Source organism: Amblyomma americanum, chromosome 4 (assembly GCF_052857255.1).
Source record: "Amblyomma americanum isolate KBUSLIRL-KWMA chromosome 4, ASM5285725v1, whole genome shotgun sequence".
NCBI lineage: Eukaryota > Metazoa > Arthropoda > Arachnida > Ixodida > Ixodidae > Amblyomma > Amblyomma americanum.
Window position 1 is genome coordinate 174,494,387 of NC_135500.1, and position 22,689 is coordinate 174,517,075.

Genomic DNA, 22,689 nt, shown 5'->3' on the forward strand with positions numbered 1-22,689 from the left:
CTGACCTCGAGCTGTGGCACCTGTAAGCCATGCACTCAGCAAGCAGAAACTGCTACAAAAAGCTTTCGGGAATTTTGGTGTGGGACCTGCTAAAGAAAATTCTGAGGACGTTTAAGCAGCCTTAAGATGCGTTGCTATGTGGTATGAGATGGTCGCATAAAGCCCCAGACTATCGCACTGAACGAACGTTCCCTAGCGATCGAAGGGTATCGCACCAAGTTCACGCCCCAAGGGGCAGGGGTTCGAGATCCCGGCTGAAAAGTGAAAATGAAAATTGGGTTCTGGGGAAAGGAAATGGCGCAGGATCTGTCTCACATCTTGGCGGACACCTGAACCGCACCGTAAGGGAAGGGATAAAGGAGGGACTGAAAGAAGAAAGAGGTGCCGTAGTGGAGGGTTCCGGAATAATTTCGACCACCTGGGGATCTTTAACGTGCACTGACATCGCACAGCACACGCGCGCCTTTTTGCGTATCGCCTCAATCGAAACGCGGCCGCTGCGGTCGGGTACAAACCCGGGTACTCCGGCTGAGTAGCCGAGCGCCCTAACTGCTGAGCCACAGCAACGGGTTGACCCTGTAGACCAATTTGAAACTGTGTAGTTACGTCGTCACGGTTATACTTTGCGATCATTGTGGGATTTACCCGCGCGAAGTCATGTGGTTTTGACGACACAGCCCTGGAATTTCGTGACACCACCAGATTTTTTTTTGGGCGGCACCTTAACGCTATCGCATTAATAGGGAGGAAACCCAATCAGTTAGGGGAATATGAAAACAGCGGGGTGCCAGTGCGCATGCGCAGATCAAACCCGAACGGCGTTACTGTCACCCGCCTGCGCACTGCCGCCCCGCTTTTCCCTATCCCCTGTGAGGACCTGCCCCGCACTCCCCTTTGTCTGCTTTCCCGCGATACACCCTGCAGCAACAGCATCGCCTCGATGAGGGGCGCACACGTGACTCTTCCTGGTTAGTTACCTTAGCTAACAACAGAGGGTGACACGAGCGCCACAAACGGCGTAATTGCTGCGCGCGCGGGACAGACCCAGTACCCCGTCCCCAGAATATCCCAAAGCACCTACAACAACAACAACAACAACAGCGCATCCTTTTGGGGTGGGGCTCCGCTCTCCGCCAGCGGGGCGAGGCCTCGTGGGAAGGACCGTTCTCCCGCATCTCGTCCGGCCCGGCCACGGAGTACCCGCATTCGCTCGTAACTTTGCTGGTGAGTCGGACGACTTGGATTCCTTAGCATGTTGCGTTGCAAGCTGGCGTCACTGTTGTAGCAATAAATGCCTATTTGTGTCAGCCGGAGTGTCGTTCTTTTGTTCCCTCAGAGCAATGCCCGCCGTGGTCGTCGTGCGCTAGGTAGCGTACGCGATCACGGGGTGCGCTCTGGCGGTTTAGAACAGTGACAGCCGCGATTAAATGAGGGAAACGTATTTATCTCCCAATTAAAACTCCATACCCCCTGGCCGATAGGCCGGATCCCCTTACCTATTATAAAGCTCCCTGATAAGCTCGATATCGCTCAACGTGACCCCATAAACTGAACGACTCTGGATGCATTAATTTGTAAGAACTCTTCTTCAGATGAATCTCTGGCCCCATGCTTCATGCAAAAAGACATCTGCCAGCTAAACGCAAAATTATATAATTCAGCAAAACGCTGCTATCCGGGAAATCTCAGCGTCCCTAGCGTCACTCGCCTTTCTCCTGCTGCCGACCAGATCGGCGTCGCCAATGTAGGCGTTGCCCGCCGTCGGCACCAGGTCTCCGGCCAGCATGCGGAACGTGGTAGTCTTGCCGGCACCGTTCATGCCGAGCAGGCCGAAACACTCGTGCTTGCTCAGCGCGAACGAGAGACCGCACACAGCCTGAACGCTGCCGTAGTTCTTGCTGAGGTTGACAACGCAGAGGACCGCCTGCGTGGTGCGGCATTAAGGAAGTGGAATGCGAGCAAATAAAAAAAGAGCAGTGAACGTGCACCACCACACCATGGTTATCGCGCCATACTGATTATATTCCGCACATTTAAGAGGTCATGAGCACAATTTGTTTTGCCTGGTAATGCATGCATGCAAGCCGGCAGGTATACGACATGACGTCGGCAAAGCTTTTCCGCCGTAGATAAGTAGATCAAAAACTTATCCGTCGTACTATGTCATACTCATATCTGAAAACTCTTCCGTAATCATAATAATTAAAGAAAATTTCATAACCAGGTGGACTGGGGAGAGGGCGTTCCCAAGAATTAGGCCGGTATGGTGGTGTGATCCAAGTGGCCCTGCGGCCTGTGTCTGCAGCTTTTGGGTAGGTGCTGTTACGGAGCGAGGGGGCAGTGCAAGGTTATTGCTTTTTTTGTTGCCCTAGAAGGAACTCTATAAGGCGGCGACATGTTTTGCTTCGTTTATTTTTCGTGGGGGGGGGGGGGGGGGGATGTTTTGCGTGCAAAGCGCAACTGATCACAGTCAGACCACGAACGAGCATTATAAGCGCAGATGTAGAGCGGAATACACATAAGAACTTAGTGATTACCGAGCCATCTGATGGAGCCGTCCCAGGAGCTGCAGTCTCTGCTGCGCCAGGCTCGTTCGCCTGCGCAAGACACGGGAACTTTTAAAGTTGTTCCTCTAAATAAAATTGCTAACTGGTGATACGGTTGGCCAACCTGCAGCTAGAATGCTCTGCATACAAAGTTTGGTTTGGTTTATAGGGGTTTAACGTCCCAAAGCGACTCAGGCTATGAGGGACGCCGTAGTGAAGGGCTCCGGAAATTTCGACCACCTGGGGTTCTTTAACGTGCACTGACATCGCACAGCACACGGGCCTCTAGAATTTCGCCTCCATCGAAATTCTGCCGCCGTGGCCAGGGTCGAACCCGCGTCTTTCGGTCAGCAGCCGAGCGCCATAACCACTCGCCACCGCGGCGGCTTGCATACAAAGTTAACTCCAAATGAAAGGAAAGCTTTCAAGCAAAAAGTTATAATGAGAGCCTGAGAATGACTGACAGTGGGCGGAGTCTACGGCTCGATCATGCACAAAACGTCAGTTGCACTGTAAACCTATCGCTTCGAGGGCACTGGGTCACGGAGTCACTACAGCTGAACCTCGTTTTAACGAAGTTGAAGGCGACCGGTGAGTACTTCGTTATAGCCGTAGCTTCGTTATAGACCGTGTTTCACCAAGGTTCCAAGGGGGAATCGTCATTCTTTCGTTATATCCATAATTTAGTTATACATTGTTTTGTTATAACGAGGTTCGACTGTATATGCTAAAACACTTCTGGTACCGCCTATCGAAGTGAAATGAGTCTCGCTCAGTATATAGCGCCGAGGTGCGGGGCACGCACAATGTTTCCGATGCTAGGGAAGTCATGTATACACATCATCACGTCGAGTACATCTCTAGCTTTTCGTTCTTCGGCCGCACATTCATCAGTGCGTCAGCGTCATCCAGCGCACGACAAAAAAAGAATGGCCAACCACTAATTTCATTTTTAGTGGTGCAGCATAAGATATCTCGATGCAACACAGCCTCGCGAAGAGTTGAAAAAAGCGAGTCAGCAAGTGTGTTTCAGGGAACATTGGAAAAATTTTGCCTCTTCCAGAAAAAAAGGTTATAAAAAAAGTTTTATAAGCGTAGCGCGTCGGTCAGCATCACATGTCCTCGAATGTAATCACTTTAAGCATTATATAACTCGATTAAAGTCATCCGTCCCATCTTACGTTTGCGAGGACAAAAATATGCATCGTATAGCCACCGCGGTGGCTCAGTGGTTATTGTGCTCGGCGGCTGAACCGAAAGACGCGGGACCACGACAACGCGATCGCATTCCGGTGGAAGTAAAATTCTAGAGGCCCGTGTACTGTTCGATGTCAGTGCACGTTAAAGAACTACAGAAGGTCGAAATTATCCGCAGCCCTCCACTACGGCGTCGATCATAGCCTGAGTCGCTTTGAGACGTTAAACCCCATAAACCAATCGTATATTAATGACGTGTGAACGCAGTTCTTGTCTTCATCTCAGCAAACAGACCGGACGGGAAAGAAAAAGAAAGGGTGCGACGCTCTCCTTTAATTCTTTTGTCTTGTTTTTGGTCTCGGATTTGCGGTGATGGCTACAACGGTGACGTCATTATAGCTCACCGATAAGGTCCTCTCTGCACTATATCCCTTCTGGGAGAAAGTCTGATTCGGTCAGCATCGCCCACGGCTAACTTCCGTTTGGCTTCAAGCACACTTTGGTCCACCGTTTTCGTTTTCGAACCAAGCAGGAACAACGACGTGGTGTCTTGCCTTCTCACAACGCCCGTGCGCGACGAGCTCCTGGACGCGCGCGCGTTCTTCGAGGCAGGCGTGCTCGCCGACGCCGACCGCGGGGTCGCGGCGACGCGACGAGCACGCCCCGTGAACCAGGCGCCTCAGCCAGCCGGAGTCTACGGCCGTGACGAGCGACAGCAGCGCGGCGCCGACCAGCAGCATGAGGCAGAGGTCCCGGCCGGCGCTCATCTTGTCCCACGTCAGGCAGCCCTTGGACAGGATGCAGTCGCGGCACTTTTCTGCGCGCGCAACAGGTCCTGGAGCTCGTGGATATTGTTTGGGAGGAACGGGGCGAGAGCAGTGAACTCGTTTGTGTGCTGCTGTCTTCTTGTCGAGTAATAGACCCGGTTCCAAGGGACAGGAAGTATACCCTGCAGTGTTTCAGGGAAGACAAAGTAATTCTCCAAACTAGGTTATTTTAGGTAAAAATATGAATTTTTCAGCATAGTATTACCAGTGTTGGCGGGCACCAAAAACCGGTGAATAGTAATAAGTAATAGGCCGGTAACTAATATTTAATTAACTTTTTAACTTTTAGAGTTAGGCGTCTAGTTGCAATAAGAGATTTGTAGCCGGTTGTTAGTAATAGCCATAACAGTCTTCAGAATTTCGAAAACGCGATTACCCTTGGGTCCCACCGCGGTGGCTCAGTGGTTAGGGCGCTCGGCTACTGATCCGGAGCACCCGGGTCCGAACCCGACCGCGTTGGCTGCGTTTTTATGGAGGCAAAACGCTAAGGCGCCTGTGTGCTCTGCGATGTCAGTGCCCGTTAAATATCCCCAGGTGGTCAAAATTATTCTGGAGTCCTCCACTACGGCACCTCTTTCTTCCTTTCTTTTACACTCCCTTCTTTATTCTTCGCTTAAGGCCCGGTTCAGGTGTCCAACGATATATGAGACAGATACTGCGCCATTTCCCTTCCCCAAAAACCAATTATTATTATGCATATTACGTGCACCGGAAAGGTTATTTTGCCTGCATGCTTTTTTTTTTTCTAAAGAGCCGCCGCGGTGGCTGAGTGGTTATGGCGCTCGGCTGCTAGCCCGAAAGACGCGGGTTCGATCCCGGCCGCGGCGGCAGAATATCGATGGAGGCGAAATTCTAGAGGCCCGTGTGCTGTGCGATGTCAGTGCACGTTAAAGAACCCCAGGTGGTCGAAATTTCCGGAGCCCTTCACTACGGCGTCTCTCGTAGCCTGAGTCGCTTTGGGACGTTAAACCCATTAAACCAAACCAACCAAACCGCTTTTCTAAAGCGCATGTATTTTGGCACAATGTAGCCAAATTTTGTCGAGCCACCGCGCCGAGGATAATCGCGTTTTCCAAAATTCTAAAAACTGATACGGTTATTACTAACGAGCGGCTACAAATCTCTAATTGCAACTAAACGCCTAAGTAGCTCTAATAGTTAAAAAGTTAATTATTAAAAATCAGTTCACCAGCTTACTACTTAAGACAATTCACCCGCTTTCCGGTATCCGCCAACACTGGTAATACTACGCCGCAAAAGCTATTTTTACTCCACAAAGACTGTTTCTGAATATTACTTAGTCTTCCCTGAAACACCTGGTATACTGTCGGGAGAGCACACAGTCAGTTGAGAAAATGGCATTAGAAAATTTGCTGGGATAAAGTGGTCTCGGCTGTCATTGCACGGTGTTCATTTAAGATTACTGGGAGACTATGACCTGTAGCAAGCGGCGGCGGTTGTGATAATGGACATGATTGTTATAATTTTCCCCCACGTATACTACTGGGCGCGGTAGGGAAAAGCCGATCGCAATGCGTTGCTGCTTTGTGAATTCTGTGCAGGGCTTAATTTACCTGACCAGCGAAGCAGTTGTATTCAAAGAAAGGATTATGGTGAAGGATGCAATACTTTCAAGAGCTGCATCGCAATCTCTGCCCCGAAACGATTTCATGCAGCCGTGTAGCTGCCGCATGGCCGATACGCATTCCCTCGACTCAGGTCTTCATCAGAAGGTGTACGTTTGAGCTAACTGGTGTACTTCCATATTTAAACAACGTAGGTCAGGTGGTTTCAAGCAGATTTCTCTTCTTCGAGTCATAACTCCTCTGCGTATAGTACCCATCTTTGTACTCCGTAAAAAGCACGCTGTGGTGTTAGAAAAGAGCCATGGTGCAAAGGCGTCGGCAACCTAGAACACGACAGGCCATCAGGAATTCCCATCCTTAGAAAGAACAGCCATATATGGCAGCGTTCTACTATCTCAAAGTACTTTGGCCGCTAGTGACAGCCTTTTTTATTTCTTATTTTCTATTTTTCAAAAACAATAATTACATACAAATAGTTTAGACCCACTGCTTTTATGGTTTGTTAAGGGTCCAAATGCGAAATAAATACAGTAGAAATGAGAGACCTTATGAAAAATTACACGAAGCAGACACCAACACTTCAGTCATAGCAGCGTAAATATTTATTGGCTCGCTATATCACAACAAATGACAAAAATGACCCATCAAAAAAAGCAAAATTGTTTGTAGGTACACTTTACAGTAAGACTAACTTAATCGTTCATAATGCAGTTACTCATTTTCTCTAGTCGCGTGTACACGAATGCGACAGAAGTCGATCCCAGTGCACTTTTTCATGGAAAGAGCAAGTTGTGAGAAGGAAAGGCGTGACTCGTCCCCTACTCTCTTCCTCGAAGTTTTCGCACTTTTTCTCATAAAGTGCACTGGAGTCGACTTCTGTCGCATTCATGTAAACGCGGCTATTGTCACCTTCTGGATGAACGCGAAAGTTTCGTGAGAGAATAATTAATGCATCTTAATCTGACACTTCTATGTCACACTGGTGAAGAAACGTCTACGTGTAATGTGTATATGCGGAGAATTAGATAAAGGGCGCTGACGATGACGACTACAAGTAACAATAGCCGAACACAGCAGCGCTAGGACAGAGGTTCGTTTGTTGCATATTCTATTTTACTGTGCGCTACTGAAAAAAAAAACGGACCAGAAAAGCAGGGAGTCGCACATCTCACGTTTCGTGCGCGAGTCCCTTTTCTCGTCCATTGTGTGTTTTGAGCAGCGCGCAGTGAGTAAAAAGAGACGAAGACAATTTGTTTGGAATGACTGAGAGATCGGAAGTCATTCCTGTTCAACAGAATCGAAATAAATGCTATAATTTGTCTTAGCTCATTGCATTAAGCGACAACAAAGCAATATGATTAATTCATGGGTTGATAAAAACATGCATAGGCCCGCGAACAACAAACTTACCTGGACAACATTCGATGAAACGGTTTAGATGATCAGGGATTTTTTCCAGTCCAAAGTTCTGGCAAAATAGGAGGCGGTCAAAAGTTGACATGTAGCGACACATTACGCTTTCCTGGGAAATCTGTTGAGGAAAAAGGGGGATAAAGTCTGTTTGATTTGTACGTATGCCACCTGAGCCATTCAAAAATAAAATGGCTTTAGAAGACCTGATTGAACACTGACATAATAACTGAAATCATGGGCACAAACACTCGAGCAAGAAAGCCGGAACAAATGAGCGCGGTAGTTGAGCGGTCACGTTGTGTGGTTAGATTCTTACGCGGCATGGCAGCCGCATTTCGATCAAGTCAAAATGCGCAATAACTCTCCGACTTGGAGCTTTACTCAGTCCCCCCCCCCTCTTTTATACTTAATTTCCGTGGGTGCACCGACTCCCACTCACAGGCACGTCTAGCCGCTTATCCGCAGTGGTGCAATTTGAAGGAGGCGCAGGGGACATACATGGCGTATCATTTTATTCTGCACAGATCTGACCTAAAAAACAGGAAATGGCCAATTGGAACAGGTATGGTAATTAATCACCATCGTCATCATCAGCCTGACTACGCCAACTGCAGGACAAAGGCCTAAACCATATCTCCCAAATTACCAGTCCTGTGCCAGCTGCGGCCACCCTATCCCCGCAAACTCCTTTACCTCATCCGCCCACCTAACTTTGTTCTACAAGATGCTCACCATGGTGTAGATAAAATAACTTCAAAATCTGTACTCTCTAGCCATTACAGTATACTCATAAAAGGTACGTAGTGAATAAAGTGAGACACTATGTATGTAATCAGATGAAGAAGTAATTTGGCGCTCTTGACTCGGTAGTGACCGAGCGCAAACACTCACTTGAAGGCAGTTTGATACACCCCAGGCGAGGGAAAAGCTAGGTATGCCCCTGAAGACCCACAGGGCGACGTCCAACCCTGACGTATCTCTCGTCTCGTTGTTCATTGGTTCCAGCAGCGCCGGTAGCAAATAGAGGAGCGACATGCTCACGTTCAACAGCATACCTGCGTGCGGAAAGCAGGCATTCACAATGCAGGCAACGGCGGTCGGCCGTATCCTTGGCCCCTTTAACGACACATGCAGCTGGGACACGTCTCACAGAGATATATCAACCTGAAAGAAGAGAGAAAGGAGCAGGGCCCGTACTGTCTTGGCTTTTTCAGTGTGTTATCTCAACGCTATATTCTTTGTGCATATAGTACGCCTGGCCGCTCAGTAGAATTTAAGATATCAATCTGCCTCCAAAGGTGACAATTTATTGCCAAACTGTCGTACGCACCAAGGCTATTTAACCACAAAGCGAATACTACGCTTATAGCGGAGTTTGCAAAAGAAACGTCGGTAAAAATAAACACCAATCTGGATAGTCCGTGTACGTCGAAAGCCCACTTTTGTCTGCAGCACAAAGAGGCGCTTGCAGCGCGTTCGCGCTGTGCATCAGCAACAGCATACTGCGAAACCAGAGCCAGTCCGTTGATGTTTAATTGCTCTATTGTTACTGCCATTATTTTTCGTATTATTTTAGTAAGCATGCGTGCACTCACGCGACTTGATTTTGGTGTAAAAAGTAGGAGTACGGAGGCCATGAACAGTATCCGGAAGGCATGCAAAGCTATGGTATGTGTAGCAAGACAGACATCAGAAGCACTTGTATTTTAAACGACGCACCAGTTAGCTCCTATAGAGTAGGGCAGAACAGCGTGCCTCGTTTAAAAACAATCGTCGTGGCGGCGAACAGGCTCACCGGCCACTATGCTGATGCTGGCGATAGTCACGTATCCTGTCGACGGTTGGTCGCAGAACAGCGACACCACGTATGCCAGGGGAATAGACGCACACCCGTAGCTCATCATCAGCGCATAGACAGGGCCTGGGAAAGAGGGGCAGAAGTGAAATGGACGCACATTATGCACGGTGCGAATATTTTTTCTTGCTTTCCCTGACTCACGCGAGGATGTTTGTATGTACTCTATGCTTTGAACCAATTTAAGACAGTGTTGCCGTCGTCAGTGAGTTTCTAGGCAGGTAAAAAGCGCCGGTATTCGCACCAAGACTGCTTTCTGGAGTGGCAAGGGTTTCCCGAAAGCATCAGTTTTTTCTCGCGTGAGAAGCGCAGGTGAAGCGTGCGTGTGACGCCACTCTTGTGTCTTTGACTAATGTGCGCGAGAGCGCGTTTGTCACAAACTTAACGATGTAGCTTTCTTTTATTTGTCTGTTACGCACGTCTAATGTGTTTAGTGGTGGCGTGGCAAGGTTAAAGTAGCGGGGGCTAGGGAACAAACAGTACGTATTCATATCGTAGCTGGAATCAGGGAGAGACTTGGTGGGATGTACGTAGTGCAGAAACCAGGGATGGTGATCTGTATTGATCTATTTCCCGATTCATCAGACTGAACGTTCATTATTGTCAGTTGCCACGTGTGACGTCCGGATTTATTAAAGCCGAGGAGGCAAAATAATACACCAGAAAATGAGTCGTCACAAAATACGGAACTAACGGGTCTGTATAGGGAAATGGAGAAGGGCGATGGGGAGAAGCAAACCGTAGCAGGAAGTGGCGGACAGTCAGGTGTGGTAAGATAGGTTAGCCGCATTGCCGCAGGATGAGGCGAAGTGCAAATCAATGGGAGAGAGCTTTGTCTCACAGATGACGGTGCTAATGGTCGTATTCAGAACTTTCTCGACGAAAGGCGCGAAATGCGAGTTGCGCGCGCGTACCCAGCGTGGAGGCGTCCGTGTATAGCCGGTGCCAGTCCAGCAGCACGAAAGGGACGAGCAGCAGCAGCGAGCAGACAGCGTGCAGTGCCAAGTCGACGGCAAACGCCGTGCCCCAGAAGGCCGTAGGGCTGGCGCCCGACAGAAGCTGCAGCAGCTTCACGTTGCGGACGCGCTCCTGCGACGAAAGGGCGCACGTTTTGAAATGCATTCGAGGTGCGTCAAGCGAGGAAAAGTGAGAGCGCCCTGGACAAATGCACTAGAATTTGCGAGCCCCCAGCTGCACTGTGGCTGGGGAGTACAAATCCGCAGGGACGACGCATGCAGCCATAGCGGAAGAACTCCGGTATAATTTGGACCACCCGTGAAGTTGAGATGCGATGAAATCTCAATACATGGGCGTTCTCGCTTTTTGATTCTCGAAATGAGGATGCCGAAGACGGGCGTCGAACCCAGGTCCTTGTGCTGATCAGCAGACCTCCATTGCCCCCGAACCAGCACGGAGAGTCTGAGAAGAGCAACAACGTGACGGCAGTTCCTCTTTTTTTGCTGTGGTTTCGAGAGAGGGAGAACCGGGACTTACGTCGCTTCCGGAAGCCCTGCAATCAACGTGGACAGAGAGAGACAGACAAGGACCAACGCTCGTTCTTGTCTGTCGCTCGGTCCATGTTGACTGTAGTGCTTCCTAAGATGACGCGTATGCACCAACTGGCCCGGTCCGGCACCCTTCTGAACTGGGATTCTTGTGCCTCTAGCTCACAAGCACACGGGGCAAGGGACTTATAAGAAGACAGGGACCACTGCAGAATGCAGGCAAACGGCATTTTTCTCGCGTTTGACCCTTGCTTTCTAATCCGTCCTTAATACATTTCTACGTTTCCAGTGCGAGAGGCAAATAAGCTTCGTTGTGAGCGGCTTCCCGCCAAGTTTCATCCGCCATCACGTCTTAAGTGAGGGAAATCTAGCACCCCTCGTCGATATGTTCAAAACCCAAATAATCATCATTTTGATTAAAAATGTCAGCGCTACTCGTCGATATGTTCAAAACCCAAAATAATCATCATTTTGATTAAAAAAGTCATCGCTACGATGACTCAGTCAGTACCAATCGCAGCCCGCATGCGCTCGACGGAAGCCGTATACCATATGGACGGCGGTGAGCAGACATTGCATGAGGGCAAGGGTGTCAGTCTTCATTGACAGAGGCCAGTTATTTGTCTTATGCTTGCGCTGGAACTGAGAAAACATGCCAGAAACAGCACGTTCAGGGTACACAAAAAGGCACTGGTTTTTGTATCCATGGTTCATATATACCTGGACGGGAAAAAGGACGTAGGTGGCAGCGACGAAGGCAAGTCCGACGGGTATGAACACGGCGCACATCATGCGCGTGGCAAGGACGATCAGGGGATCTGGGTCAGGTTTGGGGTTCTCCTTGGGCAGCGGGTGGTTGACCACGCGCACTCGCCAGCCAGGCAGGAAGGCGCGCGAGGCCGCCACCACCGACACGGCCGAGGAGTGCGGGGAGTAGGGGCTGTGCCATGCCGTCACCTGCGACCAGACCGATCACACGCGTCCACTGCTAGACCAAGCAGAGGAAACAGGCGCTGACCGGCTTGGAACTAATTTAACTGATCGATGGGACTCTTCACATCTCCGGAATGACGTGCGCAGGACATGGCACTGGACGTATACGTGTAACAGTAATATGTTGCTCCCCTCGTTAGTGGTAAGATGGTGACGTGCGGCCACCACCCAAGAATATCGGGAAAGTGATTCATGTCTCCTATTGCGGCCGTTACTTTGCCTGCTACTGACCTTACCTTTATAGTTACGTTCTCTCAATTTTCTCGGTTTGCTACATACCAACAAACTAACCTCATTTTTGTTTCTGCTTTCTGCGGATCGACTACCTTTTGGCATGTTTTAAACCTAATAGTTCTATGGACACACTCAGGTATTTCGACCATGGTCCAAAACTGCGCTTCTACGCTTTTGCTCATATAATCCAGAAATTGAGAAATGCGCTAATCGGAGCGGTCGCCTCCGTAATAACTGGCGCTCGCCTAAATTGTGGCGCGTGAGACGCCTCGTATTCCTAATTAGTACACATGTATACAAACGGTAGCACTTCAGGAGCCAAGTACGCATGCACAGTGCACGTCGCACCTCGACGGCCGTCTCGCTGCCTTCCAGGTGTCGGCCCAGCAATAAGGCGCCCTCGGGCAGCTGCGATAAATTGGAGGCGACCCGGAACTGGGCGCCGACGACGAACTGAGAGCGGTAGCGGCGGTAGTTGCTCAGCGCCTTGTGCTGTAGCCATTGTCGCGGATCGTCGCTGCCTAGGTCGTGCACTTCGGCACCTTGCTCCAGCCGAAGGTACCTGTATACGCCAAGCGCTTGTACCTCGCACGCAGACTTGCACACCTTCAGCATCCTTATAAATATCCATGTTACGCCCAAGTATAGCATAGTGCCGCACTGTGCAAGGCACCGCTCTCGTCAGCAGCTAACCATGCATCTCCTTGACGTGGTCTCAAGTTAGACGTCTTGAAGAAGTTTCCGAGGAAACGTCTTACTGCAGACGTTTTAGGGAAGTCTCAGAGGAAACGTCTTGCTGCCGATGTCAATGAGATGTTTCAATCTAGTGCAAAGTCGCCAAGTTGTTCAAGTTTGTAGACCGTGCAACTGCTGCTGCTCCTCGCGCTTCTCTCGCTTTTGCGACAGTATTCTATCCTAAGTTGCCGCGAGTGCAGTTCTTAAGACAGTTGTAACAGCAGACTCCGACAGCCTGCATCGAGAACCACTTGCCGCTTTGACTTTACTGAGTTCAGGGGGGGGGGGGGGGGGGGCACTTCGTTCAATGGTGGCAACACAGCTGTCTGCCGAATGCTAACTATACCGCATTTGTCTAGGTCCTACCCATTAGTATAACAATACTAGAACGCACTTTTCGTATTCTTGAGCAACACCAGCCCTCGTGGCCTCGTCGGCAGCGTAGAAGGCAACCGTGTGGCCGAAAAAATCTAGCAGTGAGTACTCCACGGGTCCGGAATAGCTGAGCCTTCGGGAGATGTGTGTCTGGTTGATGAACATGAACAGTAAAAGAACCTGCGAAAGCGCGAGGTGACATTCTCTTAGACTATAAGAGCTGGCCTCCTGCAGATCAGGTCGACCTTCGCATATAATGAAGCTCTCGGCGCGGCGAAACAAAATGACGAGTTACAGCTGCTACCAAGGCAGTCATAAGAGCATCGTTGCTCAAGGCACACCTTCGCATATGTTTCTGAGATGGATAGCTCCAAGAACTGAGCAGTCGTCACGCGTCTAACCTGGACGCACTGGCGGCTATTTTTTTTTTTCAGGGCTTTTATCTACGTATAGATTACGAAAATAGCGCAGCTGTGCTGAAGATGCCTGGCGTGGCGCTCGAAAGACAACGCCTAAGGCCTAGTGCTATTCCATTTGTCTTCTCAAGAAAATTCAAAACAGAAAGGACCAGACACGCGGACCACACAACACACATGGGCTCATCCTTGTCTGTAATATTCTAAAATCGCGCTCGAAGTTAATTATTTATTCGATCACGTATTCAGCTCTCCCTCAAGTCAGATAAGCAGAGTTTGCAAAGCCAGTCGCAGTAATGCCCGCGAAACAAGGCAAGCGCAAAGAATCCATGGAACAAAAACAGCGAGTGAAAGCTCTCCTTTCCCTTTCCAGCTTGGTTTCGCTATCGTTGCTCAAGTTTTGATAATGTGTGCAGCGAGACTCTGCCGGCACGGGTTAGATTTTATTTTACTTAATTATTTCTCTTTGAGAAGGGAATCGAGCAAGAACATTCTGCCAGATTTGCATAACAATTATTCACACTAATAAATTCAAGGAGATAGCATTGCACAGAAATCATATATATTGGAAGCTCGAACAGGAAATAAGCAGCAAAACATATCAGCACAGAAATATACCATAATATCAGTACTATAAAATACGCAAGGTTTTAACTAAAGCCCGGACCTGGTGGTTAAAAGATTTCTGACAACATATTAACAGCACGGCTGCCTAAGAAGAAATTATTGGTGGAAGCCGGCCAAGTGGTTGCACCGACCGAAAGGGGTAGCAACACCATCAGCATGGGCAGCCTGAAGTCGCGGCGGCCGTACTGCAGCCTCTTGATGACGAGGGCATTGAGCCGCTGCGTCAGGCTGGGCCGCATGTCACCCGCCGAGAAGTTCACTTCGATCAGGTCAAGAGGGTAGGCAGGCTCTGCCTGCTCGTCCACATCGCCCGTCGGCCGCCGCCGGTCCTTATCTCGTTCCACCTGCCGGAGCACGTCTTCGAGCGCTGCCACGTACACCGAGAGCCACAGCAGCCCAGTCCATTTTTCCTCCAGCTCCTCCAGCAGCTGCACGGCGCCAGGATGCCGATGAATGAATAAAATTCGGCAGACACCCCTAAGACTGCTTACGTGTGGCAATGCGAAAGATCCTTTCATTAAACTTCGATTTGCGAAATGGTTCGCTAAGAATTTAGAGCTGCACATTGCCTTGGCCTCGACTCTGACTCGCCGCGGACTCTCATCTATGCAGCGCGCTCAGAGCGCTGGGCATTGAAAGGTAGTTGCCGCGGCTCTCCCCAGGCGATGCCATCTGCTCCTCCTGTAGAACTCTTGGCCAGGACGCAACGCGTGCGCCTCGCTCGGAGACGGCGTGATGACGCCATCTTTTTGGGACCATCTCCCGGTCTCAACGACAGTCACCGACTGAATTTCGTCTATAGGGGCCAGTAATGCTTTCACTTTTAAAAAAATGGAGGACGCTTAAGCTTCGCCTTTAAGAGTGGAACGCGACAGCGTGTTGAAGCACTAACAGGGAGTCCACAGAACGCCATCGCCCGTCCGGCGCGACGCCTTGTCCGTTAGACAAACCGCTCGGCTACGTACGGTGAAACGGTTGCGCGGAGCGGCAAACCACGTAGAAGCGCTGCCAGGCGCCTTGCCGAAACGCGCGGGACTCAAGTTGCAGTAGTTGTTCGTCGGCACATCGTTCTGGACAAATCCGATGCCATGAAAGCCAGCACAGCTTCCGCGCCGAACAAACGGGCAGCAAGCCGCAAGCTTCGTGGTGAACGCGCTTTGGATGTGCGCTGCGTTGTCCGCCGCTCATCGCGTGATTCCTGCGTGCCCGCACGGCCCCACTGCGCCCGAACGAGACGAGCGGGAGGCGCTGCCGTCGCGCGCTATATGTTGGGGCAGTGGCGTACATTGCAAGAAGGGAGAGGAGAGATTTTTCGCTCACGGCCAATGCCGACGACACCGGCTATTCTGCGACACGGGGCCCTTAACGCTGTCGCGTTAAAAAAGGAGCAGAGAGATAGAAAGCGCTGTTTGGTGCTTTGAAATCCTGGACTGCACCTGCCGAAGGTCTGTTGCACCGAACACTAGCATCGGGACCTTGGCACTTACCGCAATGAGCGCGCACGCGCCAATGTCTCCCACGTTGGCGTTCAGCGTCTTGACAGCGTCCTCTTGTACCTGGGCCTGGGGAACGTGCTTCCGTATAACGGCGACCACTTCGTCGCACGTGACATCTTGCTCTATTGTCGCTCGGATCCAATAACCTGTGCCTGTGCATAGGGAATTGAAAGGAATGGTAGCTGTTCGATAGTGTTTCCTGAAGTTGCATAATGCATGCACTCGGTACTGCACTTTCCAAAAACACAAAGGTTCTACGGAAGAAGACAGTCTTCAAGCCCCAGAAACATATCTTCATTCGTTCAAGTCTTTAATAGGGCAACTCAATGAATTCTTGCTCTCAGAAACAATTGATTCTGTGGCTCTTTCTGCGTAAGTTAACGTTTGCCCAGCATCAAAAGACGTATTTGTGGCTGGTAAACTCGAATTTAAGTAAATTGTCCCCCACTCGATTCAGTCCCGTCATGTCTACAGCGAGGAACTGATTGTCGCCGTTTTGGAGTGAATAGCGGTGTAGCAGCATACCCTCTGGGATCCATGTCCCAAAACTGGTGTCGACGCACGCTGTTTTGCCTGTGAAATCGGTCAGGTGATGGCAACACCTGTATTACGTTTGTCTGTGTGTTTTCTAGCTCCGTTTTCGCTGAGAGTGGTCTCTTTGTCGTTAGAAATTAATGACGTAGTCTAGCAAGACAGGTGAACATTTAAAATTTAACTTTCTGTTGCTTTGGTGTTGATCACATTGCCACGCCTGGCTGAAACGCCACTGTAAGTGCAGAGGAAAGGGACAACTGCCATTTGCGCCCGCGACGGTGGACGAAGACAAACAGGCTGACAGCCCTTTTATCGACTGCTTACAACATTTAGTATATCGCTGCAAGCATCGTCAAACGATCACTGGAGATCTAAGATGCAATTAAAGCACCTCAAACGAACTCTGCCAAGTGATTCCTCACGGTCAATGTGGTTTAAGTAGAACACCACCGAGGACAATTCACGAAGGGCGGTTTCACGTTGCAATTCATTGACAAAAAGCACCACAGCATCACAGGTCATGAGCAGAGATCTGGGCCAGTTGGACTAGATCTCTGCTATACTGCAACCATTTTGGTGTTTTGCGTGCTTGTTCAGCATTTCAATAATCACAAAAGTGATTACTCAAATTTCAGCAGAGTCATGGCTGAGCTTTGCTCAAATAGAGCATTATATGTAACCCCGAATCCGAAAAGAAAAACAACGCTGTAGCCGCTCATCTGTTCCTAGAGCATCGGTACCTATATAACGCTTCAGGACAAAAAAGGAAACAGTATTTATATAGTATATTTCGCTCTCAGCACCTATCAACATAGATCTACATACTATATGTAGCATCAACTATGCGACTGTCCTGTTCTCGGACATGGGCACAAATATCACGCGCCACTCGTTTTGATCCAAGTCTTCTAGTCATTGATTCATTGGTTCAGGTATCCAACGATATATGAGACAGATACTGCGCCATTTCCTTTCCCCAAAAACCAATTATTATTATTATTATTAGTCATAGATACTGCGGAAAGCTTAGGAGTAGCCGCACTGACATGAACCTTGACCGCGCACTCATGGCGAGTTGGCTGCAAAAGACAAGCCCATTCCAGCAGAGTTGAAGACAACTACGTTGACTACACACGCCGCAGGTGCAGTGCTTACTCCGTTTCTGCGCGGCTTCTGTTCATATCATAGCCAGAGCTGGACACATACTAAAGAGTGCTCAAGCGGTCAGCTTCTTGACACTGCAAGCTGCCAAGCCGAATGAAATGATGGGCTATTGTAACAGGACGCATCTTTCCAACCATCTGTCACCAACTCGCCCAGTTTTCCAGGTTATCCAGGAGTAAACCAGCGCCCGCATAACACCGATCGCTGTATAAATGACGACGAAGCTAGTGTTGATCAGCTGAAGACTGGTTCTGCCATCCAGAAGTGACGAGACATGAACCAAACGCGCGTATGCCCTGTAAACACAAATAGGTCTGTGTGGGATAAAAAAGGAAATAAACGGTCCTCTAGCGTACTCTTTTTCATAAAAGGGAGTACGTTAGAGGACAGCTTACTCCCCCTTTTTACTCCTTCCTGTGTAGAGTGTGTGTATACCGTAGGTGGTTCGCAGGAAGAGCGAGGAGCCGCAGCAACGCAGCCTCCCCGCCGCCAGCACGGCGATGCGGTCTCCGAGGGTGTCGGCCTCCTCCATGCTGTGCGTGGTGAGCAGCATCGTCCTGTTCTCGTGGAATCGCAGCACGCACTCCCACAGGGCGCCCTTGCACTCGGGGTCTGCGCCCGCCGTGGGCTCGTCCAGCACGACAATCTGTGCGGAGCAAGCAGAGACGTCTTTCCCACAGTCCGCCAGAATATAGAATCATGAACCCTGCACAAGCATGGGTAATCAGCTTATTGTCCAACTTCCAGATACTCCTTGAACTGTCCCGTATTTTTCTTTTGTTGGCCTCGTAACCCGGAAAATGTAGGTGTATGCACGTACGTCCCAATGAGCGGTGAATCTCCCTTGGACGTCCTGCGGACGTCCAGTGGAGTTTCACAGCCCATTGAGTCCTCTGAAGTTAGTCACGTGATGCGGGAAATGGCAAGAAATAAACGAGACTTTCAATTAGGGTGACCTTAGCCAACCTAGAGAATAAAATAAATACTGCCGCGACTGGGTTTCCAGGCCGTAGCGGCGCGAACAGATCAGCTTCGCCAGTCACTGCTCGAGAGCACTACGCTGTCACCGAAGCTGATCACGCCTCGTTGTTGTTGTTATTGTTAGCCTATCAAAAGATGTTAAACTGCAACACACTCTCGCGCTGTGCATTGCACGTCGTCGTCTTCATCAACTTCCATCTGCACGCAAGTCAAAAAAGGAAAGGAAACAAGCTTTATATCACGCTTTCAGGTACGTGGCATTGGTGTCAATCTGCAAAAACCTGCTTTAACACAATAGTTCGTGGTCAGTAATGCTAAACCGCGAGCAATTTTTTTTGTTCTTGGTGGATATTCACTTCCGTGGTACGTAAGTTCATCGGGATACTTGGCAGTCCACGGTCCCGGTGGGTCATACCCTTAAGCAAGTGCCATACTTCTCAGTGTTCATTACTTCTTGACATGGTCATTACTTTTCCTACAAAGCGATCTTTAGATTTCCGAGATTTAAAAAGTGTTGTCATCGACATGGCGCATGCAGTGAGCGAGTGACCGGCCGACCTGCGGGTTCCCGACGATGGCGATTCCCAGCTGAAGCTTTCGCTTGGTACCCCAGGACAGCGAGCTGGCTAGAGCGTTGCGCTTTTCGGATAGGTTGAAGGCCACCAGGATCTCCTCGATCGCATTGGTCGCATTTGCCCACCTATCGCTGCGGATCTGCGCAGTTCAGATAGAGAATATTACAGGGCGCGCATTTTTAAATAAAAAACACGTCGCTTGGATACCTTGAGGAAACAGTGTAGTATGAAGAAAACAGACCTCCAGTATTACCGACTTCATTACTATCTTTCTTAGGCACTACAAAAAATTTCTATATTGTTTATGTTATTTTACTGATTTTTTAACGGAGCAATTACTGCATGACATGTATGCGACGCTCATGCAAGTAGGTAGCCATTTCTTTCAAATGACAAGACGGGATAGCGAGCGTTTAGGATATATTTGCCTCAGACAGCAGAGGCACATTCGATTGTGTGCTTTAGATGTAGCCTTGGTACACCACTCGCTCTCGCACAGACTGCCTTATTGACACTTACTGACACACCCCAAGCTGCGGAAGCGTGTCTAGAGACGTCGAGTTCATTGACCTCAGTGGATTGACAGTATTCCCGGGAATCCTTAAGGCATAAAACGCCCAAGCAGAAACAAAGCTGTAAAAAGAGGGGGAAAGGGGGGAGTACGAGCGCGGTGGCTTTGCCGACCTTGGACTTGGGAAATCCAGTGGCGCACCTTGGCGAAGAACTGGAGATGCTCGAGCACGGTGAGGCTGAGAAAAAGGATGTTCTCTTGCGGACAGAAGCCCATAGAGCGCCGCGCTGCGTCTGTGTCCAGCGCGATATTGCGTCCGGCCACGTAGACGCTGCCATCGGAGGCCTGCTCGAGACCCGTGATGAGCCTCAACAGGGTCGTTTTGCCAGCCCCGTTGCGGCCGAGCAAAACGGTGACGTCACCGGGGTACGCCTTCAGGCTAACTTGACGAAGCGCCACCGTTTTGTTCGGGTAGATCTGGAACAGCGAGAAGGGCTACGCCGATCACATTTAGAAGTGATCCGGGAAAAAAGTGCCACCTCTTATTTCATCAATTTTTATACTCCCAATTAGGCGTTAGTATTTGGTGACGAGCGCAACAACCCCTTCGGTCTCCTCTCCTTGGGTGCCGTCTGTGCGCGCTGGCTTCTTTTCAAATGCATCAACTCTATATATTATTTATTATTATTATTTAACCAGATGTAGCGGCAGAACTGCTCCTTTTGGCTAAGCACTAATAACATGCGGTGCTCTACCAGCATGCGTAATGAAGTTCAGGCTTTCTTTCTTCCGTAAAGTTTCATCATCATCATCATCATCAGCCTTACTACACCCACTGCAGGGCAAAGGCCTCTCCCATGTCTCTCCAATTAACCCTATCCTTTGCCAGCTGCATCCACCCTTTGCCTGCAAACTTCTTAATCTCATCCGCCCATCTAACCTTCTGCCGCCCCCTGCTACGCTTACTTTCTCTTGGAACCCACTCCGTTACCCTTAAAGACCAGCGGTTATCTTGCCTTCGGATCACATGCCCTGCCCAAGCCCATTTCTTTCTCTTGATTTCGACTAGGATGTCATTAACCCGTGTTTGTTCCCTCACCCACTCTGCCCGCTTCCGATCTCTTAACGTTACACCTATCATTTTTCTTTCCATGGCTCGTTATTAGGTTACGAAAACGCGCGCGGCGGGCGCGTACATGTGTACAGAAACACGCGTTACAGGCAGCCTTCTTCGGAGCTTGCATGTCCTTTGCTCGCGAAAAATTCTAGTCACGTGGCCAAAAATATTCGTAGAAACTGTAGGACAGGCGCTTTCATGCAGCAGGAAGTACTCTCCCTTGGGAAACATGCAGTACTGTTTACTATGCGCGCACAACTCCGATAGGGCATGCGCATCAATCATTTAAAGAGGCTCAAAGGAAACCAAACGTCACAGCCTGCGCTAGCACAAGTTGTCGGCTAGGTCGTTAAAACTGGACGAGCAAACAAGTTCGTAGTTGGGTCCTTCTTTCAGTCTGACCTTTGTAACGTTTTCCAGTACTATGCCAGGATTGCCGCGTTCTTCGACGCCTTCGAGCGGGATGCTTGCTTCTGGGGCATCCTTGCTTTGGAGCTGCAAGTTTTCGGACGCTCTGGGGTACCAGTAGCTGGCCTGCGAAACGACGTCTTGAACTGCGTTGGGGAAACGCTGTGCCTTTGCCTTCTACTAACATCGAGTAGGACTGAGAAGGCTGACGAAAGAAAACTGCATATGTATGTGCATTCATTTCGACGTTAACACCAATGGTGGTGCTTTCCCTCATGTCCTTCTGTCCGCCAAAATCAAGCTGATTTTTCATCTGTGTCGATTCATATGTCACTGTTTCGCTACCTCTGGCTTAAAGCACCGCACCAAGATGGCCGGACCGCCGTTAGGGAGAAGCTTCTCACTTTGGTAAAGAAGAGGGGTCCCTTAGGGATTCCGTACTGCCAAGGCCACACGTTGTCCAGGTACCAGATGAGGGCGGCGTAGACCAGGCAGTAGCACAGGACCGCGCATAGCATTCCCACCAGGGTCACGTTGTCGTACGGCGAGCCCGGTATGTGCAGGTTGCTCCAGTGAGCTCCTTGATCTGGAGAGAAGGAAAGAGACAAGAACTTAGCACGGCGCTTTGCGGGCCACTGAGTACTCAGTCTTGTTCATAAAACTCGCGTATGAATCACTTGCTCTATTCCAACCTGCCTCAAAAGCTTCCAGCAAACGCGAAACTGCACGTAAGGAGGTACTTGAACCGCCCTGTGCTCACAGGCCCGCACAAAAACCAATAGGCTTTCAGAGCTCCATAGTCTTTCCCGCCGCTCCACCATCGGCCACAAAGCGCAAGGAAAATGCGCTGTGCACAGATTTGTACTTCAGCTGTTACGTGAATACTACGACGTTGATTTTTATGTGAACCAATGGAACTTGATACACATTAGAAGTGAACTGAACACGAGTGGCGAAATTTTATCATAACCTTATTACGTTGTCGTAGCTGAGTGCTTGAATGATGCTAGTTTCACTCTACATACGTTACTGCAAGACCATGGCGTAAATACGATGACGCAGCGCTGGCTGTCGTACCGGGCATTTTTTAAAGGCGAAGGCTCCCGCGTAGTGTAGAAAATCCGGCGTCGTCGGTGTTGCCGTCGGCGTTATGAGCAAAAAATAGGGTGGCGTAGGGTGGCCCAGGTGGCCACCTCCGCCCCCCCCCCCCCCCCCGGAGAAGCACCCTAGGTGGGCCACCTAGGTGACATGACCTTGTGGTGCCATCACAATCTGCCCACCGGATTGGGAGCAAACTTACCACCTTGACAGCTAAATTAATTATTGATCGCCAGAGGTTGCTCGGGAAGAGCGATTTGGGTCGCACAAGACGTATCAGTGACAGCACCTGACATCGCAGGGTAGTGGCGCATCGCTTAACCGCTCCACCATTGCGCAGCGAGTGGCATGAGAACTCCCAGGGGCTTATGAATGTAAAGCTGAGAACTTCCAATGGCGCATATATGGGCATTAACTCATTAACGCCATAGCGTCCTACCCTTAAGGCGGAGCTTAAGTGTCCTCCAATTTTTTGTTCGCTTGCTTTCTTTGCGCA

At 49.8% G+C, this 22,689-nt stretch overlaps 1 protein-coding gene across 1 annotated transcript; it reads right to left on the reverse strand.

Annotated features, from left to right (window-relative positions):
• Positions 1-105: 105 nt before the first annotated feature.
• LOC144129914 (phospholipid-transporting ATPase ABCA3-like) lies at positions 106-22,179 on the reverse strand. The gene is made up of 17 exons (XM_077663973.1): positions 22,173-22,179; positions 21,500-21,681; positions 21,090-21,221; positions 19,772-20,047; positions 19,043-19,198; positions 17,939-18,149; positions 15,797-15,957; positions 14,441-14,737; positions 13,286-13,446; positions 12,505-12,718; positions 11,650-11,886; positions 10,339-10,513; positions 9,365-9,490; positions 8,461-8,624; positions 7,567-7,687; positions 2,538-2,597; positions 106-1,924 (listed from the first exon to the last, which is right to left on the reverse strand). The coding sequence occupies exons 1-17, from the start codon at positions 22,177-22,179 to the stop codon at positions 1,701-1,703; spliced, it is 2,904 nt and encodes a 967-aa protein (XP_077520099.1). The 3' UTR covers positions 106-1,700.
• Between the last annotated feature and the right edge of the window lie 510 nt (positions 22,180-22,689).

Bases quoted from the DNA above. Each gene is read 5' to 3' on its own strand.
- LOC144129914 (XM_077663973.1), bottom strand. The intron at 12,719-13,285 runs GTGCGTTCTAGT...TGGCGTATACAG, and splicing joins GTTGCTCAAGAATACGAAAA to GTACCTTCGGCTGGAGCAAG. The intron at 11,887-12,504 runs GTGCGACGTGCA...GTCTGGTCGCAG, and splicing joins GCAGCGAGACGGCCGTCGAG to GTGACGGCATGGCACAGCCC.